The sequence below is a fragment of the Meriones unguiculatus genome, chromosome 7, assembly GCF_030254825.1.
Source record: "Meriones unguiculatus strain TT.TT164.6M chromosome 7, Bangor_MerUng_6.1, whole genome shotgun sequence".
Taxonomy (NCBI): Eukaryota; Metazoa; Chordata; class Mammalia; order Rodentia; family Muridae; genus Meriones; species Meriones unguiculatus.
This window is the reverse complement of record NC_083355.1, coordinates 36941435-36961384: the sequence shown is the minus strand read 5'-3', so window position 1 is coordinate 36961384 and position 19950 is coordinate 36941435. Positions and strand designations below refer to the sequence as shown.

At 43.2% G+C, this 19950-nt stretch overlaps 2 protein-coding genes across 2 annotated transcripts in view; one reads left to right on the top strand and one right to left on the bottom strand.

Moving 5' to 3' along the window:
• Window positions 1-2133, top strand: part of Taf15 (TATA-box binding protein associated factor 15) — a 33948-nt gene extending 31815 nt beyond the window's left edge. The window contains exons 15-16 of the mRNA XM_021649022.2: window positions 3-483; window positions 1806-2133. Of these exons, the coding sequence (XP_021504697.1) occupies window positions 3-483; window positions 1806-1845 (521 nt within the window). The 3' untranslated portion in view covers window positions 1846-2133. The remainder of the gene's footprint in view (window positions 1-2; window positions 484-1805) is intronic.
• Window positions 2134-6216: 4083 nt separating this feature from the next.
• On the bottom strand, window positions 6217-18441 carry Heatr9 (HEAT repeat containing 9). Its single transcript, XM_021649021.2, has 15 exons — window positions 18354-18441; window positions 17043-17092; window positions 15640-15821; window positions 15249-15375; window positions 14945-15001; window positions 14684-14740; window positions 13698-13755; window positions 13274-13404; window positions 11718-11900; window positions 11258-11347; window positions 11053-11172; window positions 7707-7780; window positions 7268-7319; window positions 6802-6888; window positions 6217-6579 (listed from the first exon to the last, which is right to left on the bottom strand). The coding sequence occupies exons 1-15, from the start codon at window positions 18439-18441 to the stop codon at window positions 6217-6219; spliced, it is 1719 nt and encodes a 572-aa protein (XP_021504696.2).
• Window positions 18442-19950: the final 1509 nt, after the last annotated feature.

Here is a 19950-nt window from a genome sequence, read left to right as displayed (position 1 = left end):
AGATTTCCGGGGGAGAGGCTACAGTGGAGAAAGGGGCTATAGAGGTCGTGGGGGCAGAGGTGGAGACCGAGGTGGCTACGGAGGAGACAGAAGTGGGGGCGGCTACGGAGGAGACAGAAGTGGGGGTGGCTATGGTGGAGACCGAGGTGGGGGCGGCTATGGTGGAGATAGAAGTGGGGGTGGCTATGGTGGAGACAGAGGAGGTAGCTATGGCGGAGACCGAGGAGGTGGCTATGGAGGAGACCGAGGCGGATATGGTGGAGATAGAGGGGGTGGCTACGGAGGCGATCGAGGAGGATATGGAGGAGACCGAAGCAGGGGAGGCTATGGAGGAGACCGTGGTGGTGGTGGCGGTGGCAGTGGAGCCTACGGTGGTGACCGAGGTGGAGGCTATGGAGGAGACCGAGGTGGAGGCTACGGAGGAGACCGAGGTGGGGCTTATGGAGGAGACCGAGGTGGCTATGGAGGCAAAATGGGAGGAAGGTGAGTGTTCAGATGTACTTGTGAACCCTTTTGCCTCACTGCTTCTAGGTTTTAGGGTACAAGCTATTTTTGTCACATTTTTTTCTTCTTTAATTGCATTGACATCTTTTAATCTGTTTACTTCCCTGCTTAATAATTTCAAGTTTCTATTTTGCAAATTAATAAATCTTAATATTTGTTGCTTTTCTTATAACTAAAGAAAATTGGGATTGAGAGAGATAAGATAACTTCCTGACATTATTTAAATTAAGAGTTCTTGGCAGGGAGTTGCTGGAGAGATGGCCCAGTGCACTGTCTGCTCTTCCAAAGGACCCAGGTTCAATTCCCAGCACGTGGCAGCTCACAACTGTCTGTTCCCCCAATTCCAAGGGATCTGACACTATAATGCACATAAAATAAAATAAATTATCTAAAGAAGGAAAAATACTATAACTATTAAAAAAAATTCTTGGAGAATTTTCATCCATGTACTTGTTTCTTATACAAGTTCCTTTATTTTCTGGAAATAGTGTAAGCTAGTGAGAATTAGTATAGTATTTGCATATTTGTAGTGCCAAACTGCCTGCCTTTTGTTCCACATCTTAATGTGACCGTGGGCAAGTTATATAATCATTTGGGACATCAGTAGTCTCATCTGTACAATGGAGCAAATAATATCTAATTTGTAGAGTTTTATGAGATTATTACAGTTGCTTGCCCATAGAAAGCATTGTACAATTGTTTGGTATTATTAATAGCTTATCATACACTAAACTTCTTTGTGGCATATACTGTAGAGTGTCTTTATACAACTTTAGTTCTGGTCCTTTTGTTAGTCTACCTAACATCGTCAGACATTTAGTAACTTGAGATTACATACATAGTAAGTGACAGATACAGAATTTATACATGAAATGTGAATTTAAAAGTTATTTCACTATGCAGGTTTTATCTGGAGACTAGGATTGGCATTATAGATAATTGGAAGTATTTACAGTGGTTTTTTTATTTCTTGGTCTAGGTAGAAAATTACTAGAGGTGATGGATAGCAAAGCCTCTTTAACAAAGTTTGTAAGTCTTAAAGCGGATGAATTAGAGTTATTAAGAATACTCTTTTGATTTTGAGGACAGCCTGGTCTGCAGAGTAAGTTCCAGGAGATCCAGGGTTATGTCTCAAAAAGAAAAATACTTTCTTGGGATTCAAAAATAAGATGTGTTTCCAGTTTTTATAGAAAATATTTAGCTGGTACAGGTCGCCAGCACTCTGAAGGAATGTCTGATGCTCCATTGGTAAAAATCTTGATAATTTAGTGTTGTTGTTTTTTTTAATTTTTTGTTTCTAGAAACGACTACAGAAATGATCAACGCAACCGACCATACTGATGACTGTTTTGACTATTCCTTTGTTTCTGACATGATCCATAGTGGAATTGTCAGGAGTTTGCCTGCTGCTTTCCTCATGGCCTCTTGGGTAGTGAAATTGACATTTGGGTTTTTATTTGGGTGGGAGGGATGGGGACAGTTTTCCTTTTAGAAATATCCATTGAAATTTTCCCTTTTAGTTTCCCACCTTCTCCTTCCCAACTCTTAAAGCTAAGTGCATTGTAAAATATTGCCAAATGGAAAGTGTTTTGTAATACTGCAATAAAAGCTGCTTGTTTTTTTTGTGGACATTGAGTGCATTGTTTGTTACACTTAGGACTCAGTTATAACAAACTAACCCTACAGAATTAGAAAATTAATATTACCTAAGTAAATCTAAGTGTTATTTCTAACTGTTACTGTGCTCCTGCTTTGTTTAGAATAGCAGTTCTCAAGGATGACCTGAGGACTTAAGATTACAGCCCTAGCTTCAACCCAGATGTGGTGCAGCAGAGTTTGATGGGGTGTAGGGAGTCAGTTCGGAGAACGTCTGTTTAATGTTACCATGCTATTAGACTTATATTTCTAGTCCTGCTGTCCTTCATTATCTCTCACCCCTGAATGTTTATCTTTTCCAATTAGATGGGAAATAAGTGCTTAAAACTTAACATGTACTAAATAGAACCTCTGAGCTTCCAAATCAGTTTTTTCTTAGTCTTCCTAACCTGTCTTTACCAACCCACCCAGGCCAGATCAGGTCAAAACTTAGAATTTCTTGATTTCTAACTTACATTGTATACATATGCAGGCCATTTTGATTCTGCCTTCAAAATATACTCCAAAGCCATATCTATAATCTAGACAGTTCTGATAGCAAACTGCTTTTGTCTCTTTATGACACTTATTGCAGTAGACTTTTTGTTCACAAGTTTCCCTACACAACTAAATGATGTAAAGATGTAAGTTACAATACTGTATGTCAGTATTTTTTAAAACTTTCAGAGGCTTTAATTTTTAAACATTTATTTAATTTTATGTGTATATGCCTATGTACCACATGTGTAGTAGCCTGTGGAAGTAAGAGGGCGGCTTTGGATCTCCTAGAACTTGAGTTATGAGTTATGGTTGTGAGCTGCTTGCTATGTGGGTGCTGGGAACCAAATCCAGGTTTTCTGCAAGAACAGCACTCCTCATTGCTGAGCCATCTCTCCAGCTCTTTGAATTGCTTTGTATTCCATATAGACTATAACCTAATTTCTCATCCCTGATTTATAAGATCCTACAGGATTTACCTTCCTCTCTAACACTATAATGTTCACTTTTGTTCAGCTACAGTGATCATCCTTCCTTTTTTTTTTTTTTGAGGGTGATGGTGATATTGAACCCAAGAGCTTTAGCTATGTTGGGCAAGCATCCTTATCACTGAGCTACATCTCAGCCTCTGGCCCCGTAGTTCTTGGTAATACCAAATAGGCTTCTGCTTCGGAATCTTTGCACACGTTTAGTGTTTTTGGATACTCAATGCAGTCTACTTCTTTTCAATACTGCATTAGGTTATGAACTACCATTTTCTTGTTTTTCCTAGCCATTATACCTTTTGTAATATCTTCGTTAGACATATTTACAAATTATTACAGTAAGTGGGAGTTGAGAATATATACAATTATAGCTACCCTAGATGTCTAGCATCTAAACATCTAAATGAAGCCTGGGCTCTTTTTTTGGGGGAAGGGGTGTTGTTTGAGACAGGGTTTCTCTGTGTAGCCTTGGCTGTCCTGGAACTCACAGAGATATGCCTGCCTCTGCCTCCCTGGGTGCTAAGATTACAGGCATGTGCCACCAAGCCCAGCTAACCTGGGCATTTTTTAAAGCACCCAGTGTAACTAGTTTAGGGAAGACTGTATAAGGAGAGAGTAGTTTAGAATAACTCAGACACATTTTTTTACAAGTAGAAGAGGATCCTGAAACTCAATAACCTGTTTGGCTGAATAGACCCAAGGGAAGAAAGACCCCTCTTCTTTTTAGCTTTATACCTATACCAATACTCCTGCTTACATACAGTACATTGTGAACTAGTACCTGTATGTAAGAACATGATTTTTGTCTGAGTTATTTAATACTGGGAAGAGTAAATTTCAAGGGAAAATCTGCTCTGTGTGGTGACACATATAATCCAAGCACTTAAGAGACTGAGGCAGGAGGATCACAAGAGCCAGCCTGAGTTATATATAGTATAAGGTTCTCCCTAATGATGATACCAACCCCTTTTGTTCTTATTAATGGTGTCTCGGGATTTTTATTACTCAACCAGATGCTGGTCACTGTGGTAGCGTCTCAATCCTAATTTCACCAATCCTCAGCAAAAGACTTGATAGCACTGAGCATAAATGGCTTCATACTGTACTTAGCATCTGGTCTATCACCAGTGTGTCAGAGCCTTTCTTTACCCCTTCTCAGAGTTCCAAAATGCCCATTCAACCATCAAAATCTGAATTAACTCTAGGACACCATCCACGTAACACAACCCTCTGTAATGAATCTTTGAAATAGGATCTCTTAATAGTAAATAAAGAGTATCTACAAGGCCCAGTTCAAATATTCCCATCTATGCTTATCTGAAATCTTGTGTTGATCTAGCCACTTGCCAAAACTCCCAGATGTTAACCATTTATTCTTTCTATTACCACCAGTGTACTGCACTTTCAAAAATTAGTGTTTCTCCAAAGGTCCCACACGCCAGCCAACTATACTATTAACTTCATTTCTTTGCACTTCCTACCTCCTCTCCCTTTCTTTTGTCATTTTTTTCCTTCCTTGATGTATATAGCTCAGGCTAGCATTAAACTCACTGTATAGGACTATAGAGATAGCTCAGTGGTTAAGAGCCTTGTTGCCCTTTCAGAGGATCTGGGTTTGGTTAAATCTTAAAACAACAAAATATAGCCAAGGCTGACTTCAGACCTACTCTTTCCTTGTTAATCTCCCAATATCTGTGATTACGGATATTTAGCATACCTGGCAGCCTTTCATAGCTTGTTGAGATTGGTATAGTAGGTTTTGTTGACAAAGGGAAATACATATGTCAATAGAAATAAAAGGAAAACAAGGCAATTTTACAAAGTTAATGGGGTCTTTTAAAGTGAATGAGGTAGGTAGACAGCAGCAAGTTTGATTGGCTCTGACTAGTATCTGGGATACATAGGTATACACTATCTCAAAAAGATTTTTTGAAAGAGGCCAGAAAGATGGCTCAGCAGATAAAGTCACTTTTTGCCAAGTCTGATAACCTGAGTTTGGGACACACATGGTATATGGAGAGAAGTGACTTCCAAGTTGTGCTGTGGTATGTAGAGTCATACATACATATGTATTCATATGTATGTATGTATGTATGAATAAATAAGTGGAATTTAAAAATTAAAAATTCTTGGGCTGGAGAGATGGCTCAGAGGTTGGAAGGACACTGGTTGCTCTTCCAAAGATCCTGAGTTCAATTCCCAATAACTACATGGTGGCTCATAACCATCTATGATGAGATCTGGTGCCTTCTTCTGGCCTGCAGGCACACATCATGCAGAATACTGCATAAATAATAAATACTTAAATCTTTAAAAAGAGAATGTTTATTTTAAAAAAATTTAATTCTCATCATTTTAGATGAATGAGGTTGGGAGGCAAAGTTAGTTTAAAAAAAAAAAATGGTCTAAGCAGCAAACTGCCCAGTATTTTCTCCATATTTTCTATTGACAGAGGTCCAGCTTTCTGGTTTTGTTACCAGGTTCTGGGCACTAACAAGGAACTTGATTTAGTGAAGTTTTGTTGTTGTTGTTGTTTTTAATTGTCAACTTGACACGATCTAGAGTTTCCTGAGAAGCGAAAACTACAATTAAGGCATTGCCTACCTCGGGCCTGTGGGCATGTCTGTGGGAGATTACCTGGATCCTGAATTGATATGAGGGCCCGTTCCACTGTGGGTGGTATCCCATGGATGTCTGAGATATCTAGCTAAGCATGAGCCTGCAAGTAGTGGTCCTCCATGCCTTCCTATCCATGTTCTCAGTAATGGACAGTGGCCTGGAAATGTAAGCTAAATAAATCCTAAGTTGTTTCTGGTGACGTTATTTGTCACAGCAACGGAATGAAGCTAGAACAGGAGGAAAGCTAGCCACAGATAAAGAACATTGGGCTCTGTCCTTCCCTCTGCCCTGATGAACTATGACTGCATAGAAGGAACACCCAACCATGGGAAGGAGACTGTCCCAGTGTAACCTCGGAAGTGAATAGCAGTGGTGATTCAGGAACTAGGTAGGGTAACAAGCAAGTGTTTATTCATGAAAGGGAAAATGAAAGAGGTATCTTCTCAGGAAACCATTCTGAAGGAAAGGATAGGAATTAGGCCCAAATAAAACTATTTTGAGGCCTCAACAAGTCCCGGAGTTGTGCCCTGATTTTTGGCTCCCAAGGCCCTTTGTCCGGTGACTTTTGCTTTCTTGGTTCGGAGAAATAGAATGAAAAGGCAGGTGCCTCTGGCTTTTCACCTTGCTTGTTGCAGGACTTTGCAATATATAAGGGGTTCAGCTTAACCTGTCGGAAGTCTTTGATACATATGTCATCTAGGCCCTGTGGCTCCTCCCGGAACCTTGTAGGCTTTGCCTTCACAGTCTTAGGTACATCATACACAAAGAAAATCTTGTTCTTCAGCCTGTTTTGGATCCAGGGATTGTTTGAGGCCCAGACAAGTAATGTTTCTTGTATCTGCATGGAAATAAAGACCCTGAGGCTGGCTCACTTTGTGCGCAGGCCGGGAAAGGGGAAGTTCTTACTCGTGGTTATTATGGGCCCAAAGAACCAAGCCAAGGGACAATGTCTGAAGACTTTTGTCCCAATTCCCCATTGTTGACTGAACGAACAGTAAGATGAATGGGTGGGATATGGAGGAGAAATAGAGAAGAGGGCCACAGGGCAGGAATGTCTTACACTCTTCTTCATACTCTGGGTCTCTTCTGCATCTAGCATGTCCAGCAGCAGGTGGAACAACTGTTCGTTGCGGATCCCCAGGGCACCCTGGGCAGAGAATGAGTAACTGCCTAAGTAGCCAGCCCCAGGAAGGTCAAGTCCCCAGCCTCTTTTCCCTCCTCCTCCTTTTGAGATAACCCTATGACCTAGAGAGATGTCATTTCTTTCCTTGGCATTTGGGGAATCTCACTCCCGTTATTTGTCAGAGTCGAGACCTTTTCTGTAATATCTAATAGCATCTTTCATACTCAGCTACCATCTATCCTACTCAGCCCAAGGCTTGATCCTTCAATAGTACTAGAATTCTAAAGTAAATAACTTTCCCAAACTACAGTTCTTTCTTATTCTCAGTAACCTCAATTGTTTACCATCATCAATAAGTCTCAAAAATTGAGTCTAAACAAAAAACAAAACCATCTCTGCTTACCAAAGAGATGATTGCTTCCTGGCGGGCAGTGACATCTGGACTCATCAGTTGCCTGTGTAGAAGTGGATTATGTTGTTCAGTGCAAGGGAGGGAGGTTGGTTACATCTCAGCCCAGAGTGATTTGGGCGTGATGAGTTGCTAATTTCGTTCTCCTGTTTCTCAAGTCAGAGAAAAAGCTGAGAGGGACAGGTATTATACTTTGCCATGAAACACTAAAATGATGATCAGGGTTTGATTATCACCAGAACTTGATGCCTTCTGAAAGTTCATTTGGGGTTATACTAGTGTTTTATAGTAACCCTGAGTGGTAGTATAAGCCTTTTTTTTTTTCTAAATAGATAAACAAAAGCCTAGATTCAGAATGACCTGCCCAAAAGTACAGACAAGGTTCTCAGGCAACCCCTCTGTTGCCTTCTAGCCCTGTCTAGTTTCAACTTACGCCTCCACCAGTTTCGTTATTAAAGGCTTCATCTTGAGCACTTCCACAGTTTCAGCCACAGCTTGCCTCATTGCCTGCAGAATGGGACAACAGAAAGAGGGAGTACAGGGGTGCGCCATTGCGGCACTTCATACACCTTTATTAAACACTGAGTTTTTATTACAAAGGACACCTGCCTCGAGCAGCTCAGCAGGTGAAGCAGAGAGGCAAACAGGCAATTCAGTACTGTGAAGGGTGCACTCCTGGAGGAAGTGATGTCCCAGCTTGTAGTTGAAGGATGAGTGGAAGGATGGGGGAAACAGACTAGGACTTTTCAGATTGCAGTCAGTAATTATACTGGTTCATCAGGATATGGTCACCCTAAGCACAGCTGTTATGCGACTATGATAAGTAAAGCTGGAGAAGCTCTAGGCAGGACGGTACACACCTGTAATCCCAGCACTTGGGAAGCAGAGAGAGGAGGAGTGTGAGTTTGAGGTCAGCTGGGCTACAGTGAGTCTTCTAAGGACCAAGGCTTGTAGAAGTAGCTCAGTGGTAGAGCACTTTTTATATACAAGCGCCTGGATTTGGTCCTTGGCACTGGGGGGGAGAAACTAAAGAGGTGCGTGAGGCTTGAGATGTAACACAAAGTAAGCCACCCCGAGGGCACTGGAAACCACTGAGAAGTGTTATGAAGAGGTGAGACAATCTATATTTTAGAACAACGTGGAGATGCTGCAGTTCTGTAAAGTTAAGTGGGATGAAATGTAGAAAAAGGCAGGATTGAGTCTGGTGATTTGGGAAAGCTTTCTATAAGTTCTTTTTGGGCCATCCATGCCCATCACATCTCATGTTTCCCACAGAGTCCTCAAACCTGTTTTGTAGCTGAGACTGGTTTTGAGTTCCTGATTATCCTGCTTCTACCTTGCTGGGAGTACAGTCATGTACTGCCACACTGGGCTTGTAATAGCAGTAGCATTTTAATAGGAAGAGAGGAGAAGAAATGAATAGTAGGAAGCAGTTTGGGTGGCGTTTTTGTGCTGAGGAATTTTTTGAAAATATGGACTATAATAAACAGCATACAGTAAGAACAGTTATGAAACAACCGGTAAAACCATTTGTAAAAAGTTACATTAAAAATGATTAGCTCATTTGTATTTGGCAACCTTGAAGAAAATTAAAGAACATCTTTCTAGGCCTTCTTAAAACATTTTCTTAAACCCTAAACAACTTATGCCTAAGTGTGAAACTATAACTGTCTAGTCTTTAACCTCATCAGAGACTTGAGAAGGAATAAAATTACTAAAGTAGGAAGTCCCAAACTAAGAGATGATAGAGGCAGTTTACTGCATAGTCAGTCACCCATTCTCTCTCTATAACATCGGAGCATTGTCTTCAGCCTTCTGGCCCAGTATATCTGGTAGACATAATTGTGAAGCCAGAAATATGAAGAACTTGCTTACTCTGTCAACTCAGCCTTTGTCCAAATCTTGTCCATTTTGGACAGCATATTGTCTGTAGAGAGAGCTGGGACATTTTTGTCCAGTGGCTCGCTTGCCATTAATGAAGCTCTCTCCAAAAGGAGATTTTATGATGCTCATCATCTTCATTGAGGTAGGCTGGGAGTGTTGCCTGGAGCTGACATGTCTCAAGTCAAAAAGGTCTTAAATTAATAAATATATCTTTAAATGCCATATTCTGTAGGTCTCTAAGGACCATCTATCTATTTATATTTACATAGTATGTAATCATATCTATCTATCTATCTATCATAAATCTGAATAGGCAAACATTGCTTACTTCTAGATATTTACTATCTGTTTAACCTAGGATTTTTATTTCTTTGATAAACCAGACTAGTTTCTGACAGGACCATGTGTCTGATTGATTAACCATTAACTTGTATAAGTTCATTATTCTAAACAGTTTGTAATAGCAGCTTTTAACAGGACTGGAAGTAAACCTTACATTTGTAAATGAGCTGTATTGGTCTAATACCCCATACCAGACTAGAAACATAAATACATATGTGAATAAAAAATAGCCTTAAATTTGGGCTGGGTGTGGTGGCCCACACCTGTAATCCCAGCACTCAGGGAGGCAGAGGCAGGTGGATCTCTGTGAGTTTGAGGCCAGCCTGGTCTCCAAGTGAGTCCAGGACAGCCAAAGCTACACAGAGAAACTCTATCTCCAAAAAACAAAACAAAACAAAAATAACCTTAAATTTGAATCAATATGTATATTCTATACCCATGAATAAAAAATAACCTTATTTCTGTATCAATGTACAGAATTCTAAACCAATGAATTAAAAAAATACTTGAGAATGACAATAGTTTTATAATTGAAAACCGCATTCAATAATCTATCATCTTTTTCTTTTATTATTTCTGTATATTTTCTATAATTAATTTCTTTTTGGTTTTTTGAGACAGGGTTTCTCTGTGTAGCCTTGGCTATCCTGGACTCACTTTGAAGACCAGGCTATCCTCAAACTCACAGTGATCTACCTGCCTCTGACTCCCAGATTGCTGGGATTAAAGGTTAACGCCACCACACCTGGCTCTATATATCTCTATATTACCCCTCTTTTAAAAATTATGTTGATGTTTTTATTATTTCACTTTACACGATGATCCCAGCCCTTCCCTTATTTCCTTCCTGTTCCACTCTCCTACTTTCTTCCCCATTTCCTCCCTTTCCTTCTCCTCAGAAAAGGGTCCCCTTCCCCTTCAACCCACTGTGGCACATCAAGTCACATCAGAACCGAGCAAATCCTCCTTTACTGAGGCCAGACAAGGCAGCCCATCCAGGAGAAAGTGATCCAAAAGCAGTCTGTAGAGTCAATAGAACAAAACGGCAGCCTACAGATCGGGAAAAGATCTTACTAACTTGACAGAGGGTTAATATCCAAAATATATAAAGAACTCAAGAAATTAAACATCAACAAACCAAATAATTCAATTGAAAATGGGGTACAGAGCTAAACAGAATTCTCAACAGAGGAATCTCAAATGGCTGAGAAACACTTAAAGAAATGCTCAATGTTCTTAAGTCATTGATGAAATGCAAATCAAAACAACTCTGAGATTCCAGCTTACGTCCCATCAGAATGGCTAAGATAAAAAACTCAAGTGACAGCTCATGCTGGTGAGAATCTCATCCATTGCTGGTGGGAGTGCAAACTTGTACAGCCACTTTGGAATTCAAGCTGGCAAACTTCTTGACCAAAGACAAGGTAGATTAAAAATATGGACTGAATGAGGGCTAGGGTAAAACCAGTGTGATACTAGGGTGTGGTGTTTTTTGGGAATTACTATCTCAAGAGAGTGAGAGGCAGATTTGGGACTGGGAGCTAGGATCTTACTAGGAAGGGTTCATTGTGTATCTTCCTCTTGAGCAGGTCAAATGTGAGTTCTTCCAGCCCTTGTGCCTGGATCTTTTCCAGCCCAATGGTCTTGAGCATCTGGGTGGCTTCAAAGCGATCCTAGGGGAAGGGACACGGAAAGATGATATACTTTTTCCCTTATCCAGTCCTCTTCTAGTGCTAAGGAAGGTAGCCTAGAGCTTACGTCAAGGACATCGGAGTATAGCTGTTCCAGAATGGCCCTGGTGACTGCAGCTGAATGAACTTTCATCATCTTGACCAGCATCCTAAGTGCCTGTGAAGGGTAAGGAGGGCTATATGGTGTACCCAGAGGTGTTTTGATAGCCAAGCAGACTTTAAGGCTGGGCCTAGAACTCCCTGGAGAACAGGGAGAGGGTGCTTTTTTCTGCCTCGTGGCCTTTTGAGTGAGAGCACCAGTGGATGTGTGCACATACAAACGAACGAACACTCATACCAAATACATGGATATGTGCACACTTATTTGTCCATGTATCCCCGAAGCCATGTATCTATAGAATCATAAAAACAGAGAGCTCTGCTATGCACAACTGAAGCATGATTTCTTTGGGATGTGACAGTAGGCACAGATTCCACCCAAGTTTGCCAAGAACTTCCAAGGATTCTCGGCTCCTGGTCTCTCATACCTTCATCCTCTGGTGCATGGACCCTTGGCTTAGGCATAGCTGAAAGAACTCCTGGACCATGCTGTTGCTGGGCCTCAGGAAACCCAAGCATAGCGCTGCCTCTAAGGATACTTCATTCAGTGACTTGCCCATCAGCTGCTGCAGCACAGACACCAGCTCTTCTTCATTTCCCACTTCTGGTCTCTTAAAGGGAAACAGTATGTGAAATGAGCAGCAGGAGGCAATATGTCTTCAGCTAGCCTTCACCTTTTAATTGTTTCTTCTTTCCTTCCTTTTTTCCCTTCCTTCCTTCCTTCCTTCCTTCCTTCCTTCCTTCCTTCCTTCCTTCCTTCTTTCTTTCCTTTTTTTTTTTTTGAAATAGGGTCTCACTTTGTAGGTGTGTCTAAACACAAGATCTTTTTGCCTCAGTGTCACACAAGCTGGGATTTCAGGGACTTACTTATTGCCATACCTTGGGCTCAGGCTTCATGTTTTCTAGAATATTGCTTCTGACCATCTCTCTCTAAAAGAAGCCTAATACCATCACATGATTTTGCACTCTTCCCCTTTCTTTTTGCTGTCACCTACTCTCTCCTAAGTCATATCTCTTCAGAGTGAACTTTCCGAGTGAAAATAATAATTTAAGAACTCTAAAAGGTTTTTTTTCCTAAAAGTTCTTTACATAAAGTATAAGCCCAAGTACTTAAGGAGCCTAGAAAGCCACATACAATCTAGTCTGTTAATGTCTTGACTAGACCTTCATTTCCTTCTTTTCCTATTCTGATTCTACTTCAACAACACTGGCTTTTCTCGCTGCTCTTTGGCCGTACCAACTGTGTCCCTGCCTTTGCGCTGACCAGTCTTTCTGCCTGGAACACTTTCTCTCAGGTATCTCTAAAGCATTTTTGTGTCTTTTGCTCAAATATGTTGTTTATACTAGACCTTCCCTGTCTACCATGTCTAAATGGCAACCCATCCTCCTCCTACTGGGCAGTCTTGGTGCTACATCACACGTGTGACCTCTGACATATTCTATACTTTTGTAATTATTATTCTGTGAGTCTCTCCCTCCTACAAAGGCAGTTTGCCTGTTTAGTTTATTGATATACCACAAGGGACCAACAGTGCTTGGCACATGGTAACTGTGCCAGACGTATTTGGTGAATAAATGGATGAGTAATGGATTCTATTTTACAGGAAGCACTGTTGGAATTAAAGGACCAGGGCTTTTTAAAGGGGGACATAGTGAGAGCTGTATCAGTGGACTCTCTTAAGTCTCTGTTCCTTCATGACAGAGATTGTGTTTCAGTGGGCTCTTTAAGAGGTGATGCTAATGAAGGCAGCACAGGCGAGCTGGTTTCTTAAAAATGTCATTTAGTGTTTTCAGTTTCACAGAGCTTGCCTAACTGAATATATCAGCCTATACTTTCAGTCAACTTTAGAGGGACTCCACAAGGACAGTGTCTCCTATTCAATCTGAGAGTTAGGCAACCTTCTTCCACACTCAACCCCGAGACAAACGTCACCAATTACCTTGACCTTCTTTGTCCCTATTATGGATTCTCTTCCCAATTCACCTTGTTATCAGGTGCAGCAGCCCAGGAGTTTAGAGCTACTCGTAGCACTATCAGGGTCTGTCTTTTTTGACTCTCATCTTGATCAGTCAACTGTTGGATGAGAGCCTGGATCACAGTCTCATTCAAGCAACCTGGACAGGGAGGGTGCTTAGGTCAGGTCAGGGCCTCAAGGATTGCTCCTCTCTGGGAGGACCTGCTGAACGTCAGTTTACTCTTAAGACAGGAGGCCCAACACTGGTTCCCAAGGGGTTGCCTGCCCTCCCACTGCGTCAGACAGCTGGCTAAGCATGAATGCAACTTCTAGAGCCTTGCCTACACCGCCCCCCCTTTTCACTCTACCTTCTCTCTGCCCATTGGTACCAAGGGTAGTTCCCAGCTGCACTCTTGCACCTCCCCCAACTCCTTCCAGAGGGTGAGGACATACCTAGGATGGCCAGGGTTCTATAGGCCTCGCCTTGCACTTTTGCTGAACCGGTTTGAGCCTGATTCAAGAAGGAAAGAGTGAAAAGATAGCATAAAGTAATAGACTGTCAAAAGTTTATGTTACTTCTCCAAAACAGAAACAGAGAGGTAGAGCGTGATTCGCTTGTGCTCATACAGAGTGCACAGGCAGGCTGGTACAGCGCAGTGACGCCACACAGGCAAGGCAGGCCTCTGTGTACATTTCTGTGTGGTTTTCTAGTCGCCTGGCCTCGGGCAAGCACTTGGGTTCTCAGGGCTTCTGTCTGTGAGATACTATTAACTTTTCTGAGAGTTCTGTAAGATGGTAGGTGCCACTATAGAGAAGAGTGATTAGGGCTCAGGCTGGGTGTAGCGACTCATGGCTGTAATTCCAGCACTTGGGGTCAGGAGGCAGAAGGATTGCTCATGAGGTCAAAACCTGGGCCACATAATAAAAAATGTCTCAAAATAACAACAAGCCCAAACACATATACATACACATACAAAAAACCCACTATCAACCATAGCAGGGATGCTTAGATTAACATATGTAAGCCTGGAACATATGTAAGTCAGAGGATGAACCTAGTCCAGGGTGGTGTGTGTTTTCATGTATGGTGATAGAACTCAAAGGCTTAGTATATGCTAGCTAAGTCTTTACCACTGAGCTACATCTTCAGTCCTTAGTGTTTCAAGACAGGGTTTTGCTATGCAACCCAGGCTGGTCTTGAACTCATGAAGCTCAGTTCTTTTCTGGCTTTTCAGTTCAAAGTGTTTTCATAGACAAGGAGGATCTTGATATTCACACACTCAAGCTACCATCTAAAGAGGCAAAAGGCATGAAGTGAGGGCGTTACCAAACAATGGTGGGCCTGACCTTTCCTGGTACTCTGGGAAGCCTTGTCTTATGCCCATGTTTACATACTTCAAACCCTCTTTCCCTGAACTCCATAAAGGCCCCAGACTCACCACCTGCCACAGGGCTTCCATGACAAACCCGTTATTGATGCCCAGACTCCCTAAAGCCTGCAGGAAGAGGGATGGAGGAGAGAAACAGACCTTGGCTACCAGCTCAAGAGTTATCGTCTTCTGCACACAGCTTGAATTTATACCTGGGGTGTCCCCTGTTCCCCCCACCATCTACCTCCAGCTGGTTTTCCTTTTCCATCTCAGCTATGCCCCCCTGAAGCTGCCCCTCCAACTTGCCCCTACCCCCTGGCTGCTTCTTACATAGGCCGCATAGCATTGCTCATCCTCTCTTGGAGATTTCAGGCTCCTTGTGAGTTCCTTGCTCATCCATGGAGGACCAGTTGAATGGAAGGAAAAAAAAAAAAAAAACAAAAACAAACATAGAAAATCCAAATTGAAAGGAGTCCAGTCAAGCTGGTCCCCATTCTCCTTATCCTCCGTTTTGCAGGGAAGGACTCAGGGCAGAAGGGTTAAGTAATCTGACTGAACTCAAAACAGTGTGAGCCCAAGGTGAAGGTATCCTCAGGGAGGGAGTCCACACGCCTCATCCCACCACGGTCCTGACCTTTAATCTTTGCCACTTCAGGGGGTCCGTGGTGGGATCTAACGACCTGCTTCCCAACTTAGATTTTAAAGTTAAGTTGCTGAGAGGGACATGGAGGCTTCGTAGTTGGGCACTGTCTTTGATGTACCTATGTGAGAAATTGCACAGACAACCATGGTCTCCTTTCTCCTCCCCTCCTCATGTCACAACCCTACCTTCACCACAGAGCCTCAGAGAACAAAGAAAGAGTGACTCAATGACACCCGCTTGATGGAGTTGCCCTCCTAGAACTGCAGGGTCTTCTAGCGAATGACTTGTTCCACTCCTGGCCCCACCCAACCTCTCCAGATTCTTCCTCTTTTTCCTGGAGGAGATGGGAGGTGTGAAGAATATGGAGACGGGCAAAGCACACCTTGGGAACGTTCTTCTTTTCCAAAACAGCCTCTGCATCTCCTTTTCCTGGCGTTGGTCAATCAGGGTGCGCCAGTTTAAGAAGAGATCGGGCCTCTTTTTGTAGAGGCACGGAGTTGCGTTTGGCCTGCTTGGATGCGTCCTCCAGCACTCTGGACTTGGGGGAAATGCTTCTTTGGGCAACTGGTGGGGAGAACAAGTGGCAGAGCAGTCAGAGGAGTCCCCTAGACCAATGACTGGAGTGCCCAGAGAAAGGGTAGTGAAGGGAGGAAAAGAAAATATGAGAGATACCACCTTAACGCTCTCATCTAGGCTGGAGCCACAGCTACCATCTCCCCACCCCCACCCATTATATGACTTGGAAGAGTTACTTTACCAAAGCCTCAGTCTTCTCCCCTGTAAAATGGGTCTAATTACTCATTCCTGTTCCTCTCCCAAGGTAGTTGTGAAGCTCAAAAGGTTTTGAAGGGATTTGTAAATTGATCTGAATTCACAGTTTGGTTGGTTGAGAGTCTCAAAGACTTTGAAAAGTCACATGGGCAAAGAGAAGGCAAGGGCTAGGGGAGATGTAAAGCCAGGGAAAAGAGGCTACTGCTTATTCAGACATGAGCACCTACTTCATGTTACCTAGTTCGCTGCCTCCATTTACACCAAATACCCTCTTAAGTGTGTGACTACTCCTGCTTGTGTGCCACTGAGGGTACCTGTGCCTTTAACTGCTTGGTAAAATTCTTACTGTAGTTGAGAGGTTCGCGTGGCCCAGTGGGTCTCTGTGGATCTGGCCTTGATTCAGCCATTTCTCAAATATTTCTATCTTTACATCTCCTTGGGCAACAGGGAACAAAGGATTTCATCCAGTAGCTCCCAGCTTAGAGACAAATAAGATCTTAAGGGTTTTCCAGTGGTTATCAGGACTCAAGTCCTGCAATGTGAACTAAAAAGTAGTGTCTCTAGATTTAGCAAAGCACTAAATAACATGTCAGCTTAAATTTGGGTTTCAGGTAACAAATAAAGTATTTAGGACAGTTATCTATATTTTTAAATCCCATGCATTGTTTATAGGATATTTAAATTTAATTGGTCAGTCTGTGTTTTATCTGGCAACCACAAGTAAGGATGGCTGTGTTAACAAGAATGACTCCTTTTAGCAAACAGTTTGCATAGCCTGGGCCTTACAGACTTTGTCTTGTTAGAAACCATACACAAGGGGGCAGGCAGTAATGTGTACAAGGAGCCTCAGGAGGCTCACTCAGGAAAGGAAAGTTAACTTGTCCAAGATCACACAGCATTAATGGCAGACCCATAGGTGAACTTCAGGGCTCTGTGAGCTAGCTGGAATTAGGAAGGGACTTTTGGCACTCTTCCAACTTTGACACTGCCCCTAGGGTAATAAAAATCACTTACCTTGTAACAGGACAGGGGCAGGTGAACAGGAGCCATGGCTTTTCTGTATTCTGGCAAGAGGAACAAGGATATGCGTGTGGTACTGTTAAGACAGTAGTTCAAAACGCGGGTTCACATGCCTTGTTGAGGCATTCCTTTGTTCTGCAGTTAGTAAATAATAGCCCCAGGTATTTCCCTAGAGCCAAGGTGGTCAATGAAGCATCATTCTTGCCCTTCAGGTGCATGTAGTCTTTCTGCTCCTGTGCCTGCAAGCCTTTTAGAAACACTGTTGGGAACTTCATTTCAGCCAGATCCTCAGGCACCTCCCATTTAGTTGAAATTTAAGAAACACAAGACTAGCAGTGTTCTCAACCCTGGTTACATACCAGAACTATTGGAATGATATTGGGACACACATAGGCCCTGTATCAGACTAATTGAGTCAGATTTGTGATAATAGAGCCTAGGTATTTTGGGACGCTATCCTGGAAAGTTCAATATTCAGTTACGGGTGACAACTGTTGGTCTCATTTTCTCAAATGTGAATGTACATCAGACTTATTGGGAGGGCTTGTTAAAACCCAGCTTTCTAGGACTCACTCCCCTAGCATCTCGAGAGTTTGGGTAGATCCGATCATTCTGGGATATTTTGAGAACCACAGTTCTAGCATTTGAGGCAGAAATTCTAATCTGTAGTGATTTACACAGGGACACTAATGTGGAAATACACACAAGCAGTGGAGCTGAGATGTCCTATCAGGGCTGGGGACCAGATATTTATTTCCTAGAGGAGATGAAACAGACCAAGTCTTGCATCTAAGCAAGAGTTAGCCGGATAGTGGCAGCCTTTAATCCCAGCACCCAGGAGGCAGAGGCAGGCAGATGTCTGAGTTCGAGACCAGCCTGGTCTACAGAGTTTGTTCCAGAGATGACAGGGTTATACAGAGAAACCCTGTCTTGGGGGAGAAAATTAAAGGAGTCAATCGGTTAAGTCAGGGGTCCAAACAGTGGCCTTAGGGAAGACCCTTCGAGAAGAGCTGTAGGTGTGAGATTGGTTTAAAGAGCAAGGCACAGGTATGGGAGAGCTAGGGATGGGGTCACAGGAGCCCCACCTTGAGCTAATTCAGTAAGTCCTACTGAGGAAATAGAGACTGTGAGGCTGTGGGGAGCCATCAACTGGTCAAAGCCCACCCACCCCCGCCCGCCCCGGACTTTCCCATGAATTTACTAAACCTAGTGCCTTGTCTGGGATTGGGTTTGGATAGCCAGCTTTGCTTTATCAGCCCACTACCCCACCACCACTGGCTCCATTGCTTTCCATCCCATTCTCACTTTGGTTCCTGTTTCGATATTCCAGCCATGGGTAGTTGAACATTGACCTGGGGATTTGAGAGAAATCAGGTTGGTTATCATGGCTCATTTTCTTTGATGCAGGTCAGAGGGGACCTAGGACAGGGATGTGAAGACAAGGGGGCAAAGCTTGAGGAGGCCCTTCTTCTGGCAAAAGAGAAACCAGGGAGGCTTGACTTCTGGAGATAGAAGCTTCCAAGTGCTCTTTTTGTTGCCATGGGAAACAGAACACCCATTTCCATTGTTAAGCCCTGCTGCTGGCCTTCATTGGTCTGCTGGTTGAGTTGAGTTGGTCACCGAGCTTCTTACCTCAGCGGAAAAGTAGGGAAGCCATGACTGCTCTGTTGGCTGTTCACTCGGACTCATTCTCCGGGGTGGACTCCTTCCATAAACTTTTAAACTTTGTAAACCCTCAAGGCAGGACAGTGGCCTGTGGAGCTCCAGCAACTAGGCCTTTTCCCTCAGACTCCCCTAAGGCTCCTAAGGATCATTTTCTAGGCTCTGTCATTTCCAGCCCTGACATGAGAGACTGCCCAATCCCCTGCCCTACAACAAAAATCCCACCAATCCTTGAACAGGAAAAACCAACCAAGTCCTGAGCTCAGGACTTAAAATCCCATCAATTCTCACCATGGAAATCTCTGCCGCCCCTAAGAAATCTTCTATAAGCCCTGCTTACTGTTCAGTTCTCTGTTTTCTCCAGGCAGCAGCCACCGTTGGCTTCATCCTTTCATTTGGTCCTTCCAATCTCTTTGATGAGATCTGTTGCCCAGTGTGACTGTCTCACTGGGAGAAACCAAGAAGCAAAGAAACAAAGAAGGGAAGAAGCTAAGAAATGGAGCTGGGGCTGAGGCTCCTGAGCTCCTGAGCTCAGCTGGGCATCCCCTCCCCTGGAAGCTGCAAAGCCGAAGAGGAGGAGGGGGAAACTGTGACATTGTGGCTCTCCAGCTCAGGCAGGGATATCCTCCCTCAGGATTGCAGCGCCTCTGCTGGGGGGCTTCCTCTCAGAGCTGTGAGGGTCTGAGACACTGTCCCACCTCAAAGCTGTGGTTCTTGGGCTCCCAAGTCGTACGATACCTTTCCATCCGAGCAAAGAACTCTTAACATGCTTGACTCCAGTGGCTTTGGTGAGTAATTGTGAACCATCAAGCTCAAGTCAGCTCATGTTAGAGGTATCTTCCCCCTTGCTGCCGCGAAGCTATATGGTAAGGAACTACCATTCAGATCTCTTCTGTTTGCATATGCTGTTCCATCCACCTTGTAGCCTTTTCCCTCCCTCCCTGTTAAACCGTCACCCAGATCTTTCAAATACCGATGCCATGTCATTTCTGAAGGCTTTCCTTCCCCAACCCCCTCTCCACCCCTGACTCAGTGATGTAATTCCTTTCTTACTCCACCCCAGTGCCTAGCACAGTGCTGGCATGTAGTAGGTCAATACCCAGTAGGAAGCCTACTATGTGTCTTACTCTCTTTTCTGTTGCTGTGATTAAAATGCTCTGACAAAGGCAACTGAAGGATGAAAGTGTTATGTTGTTTCCTCGTTCAGGTTACAATCCTTTGTGGCAGTGAGGTCAAAGCG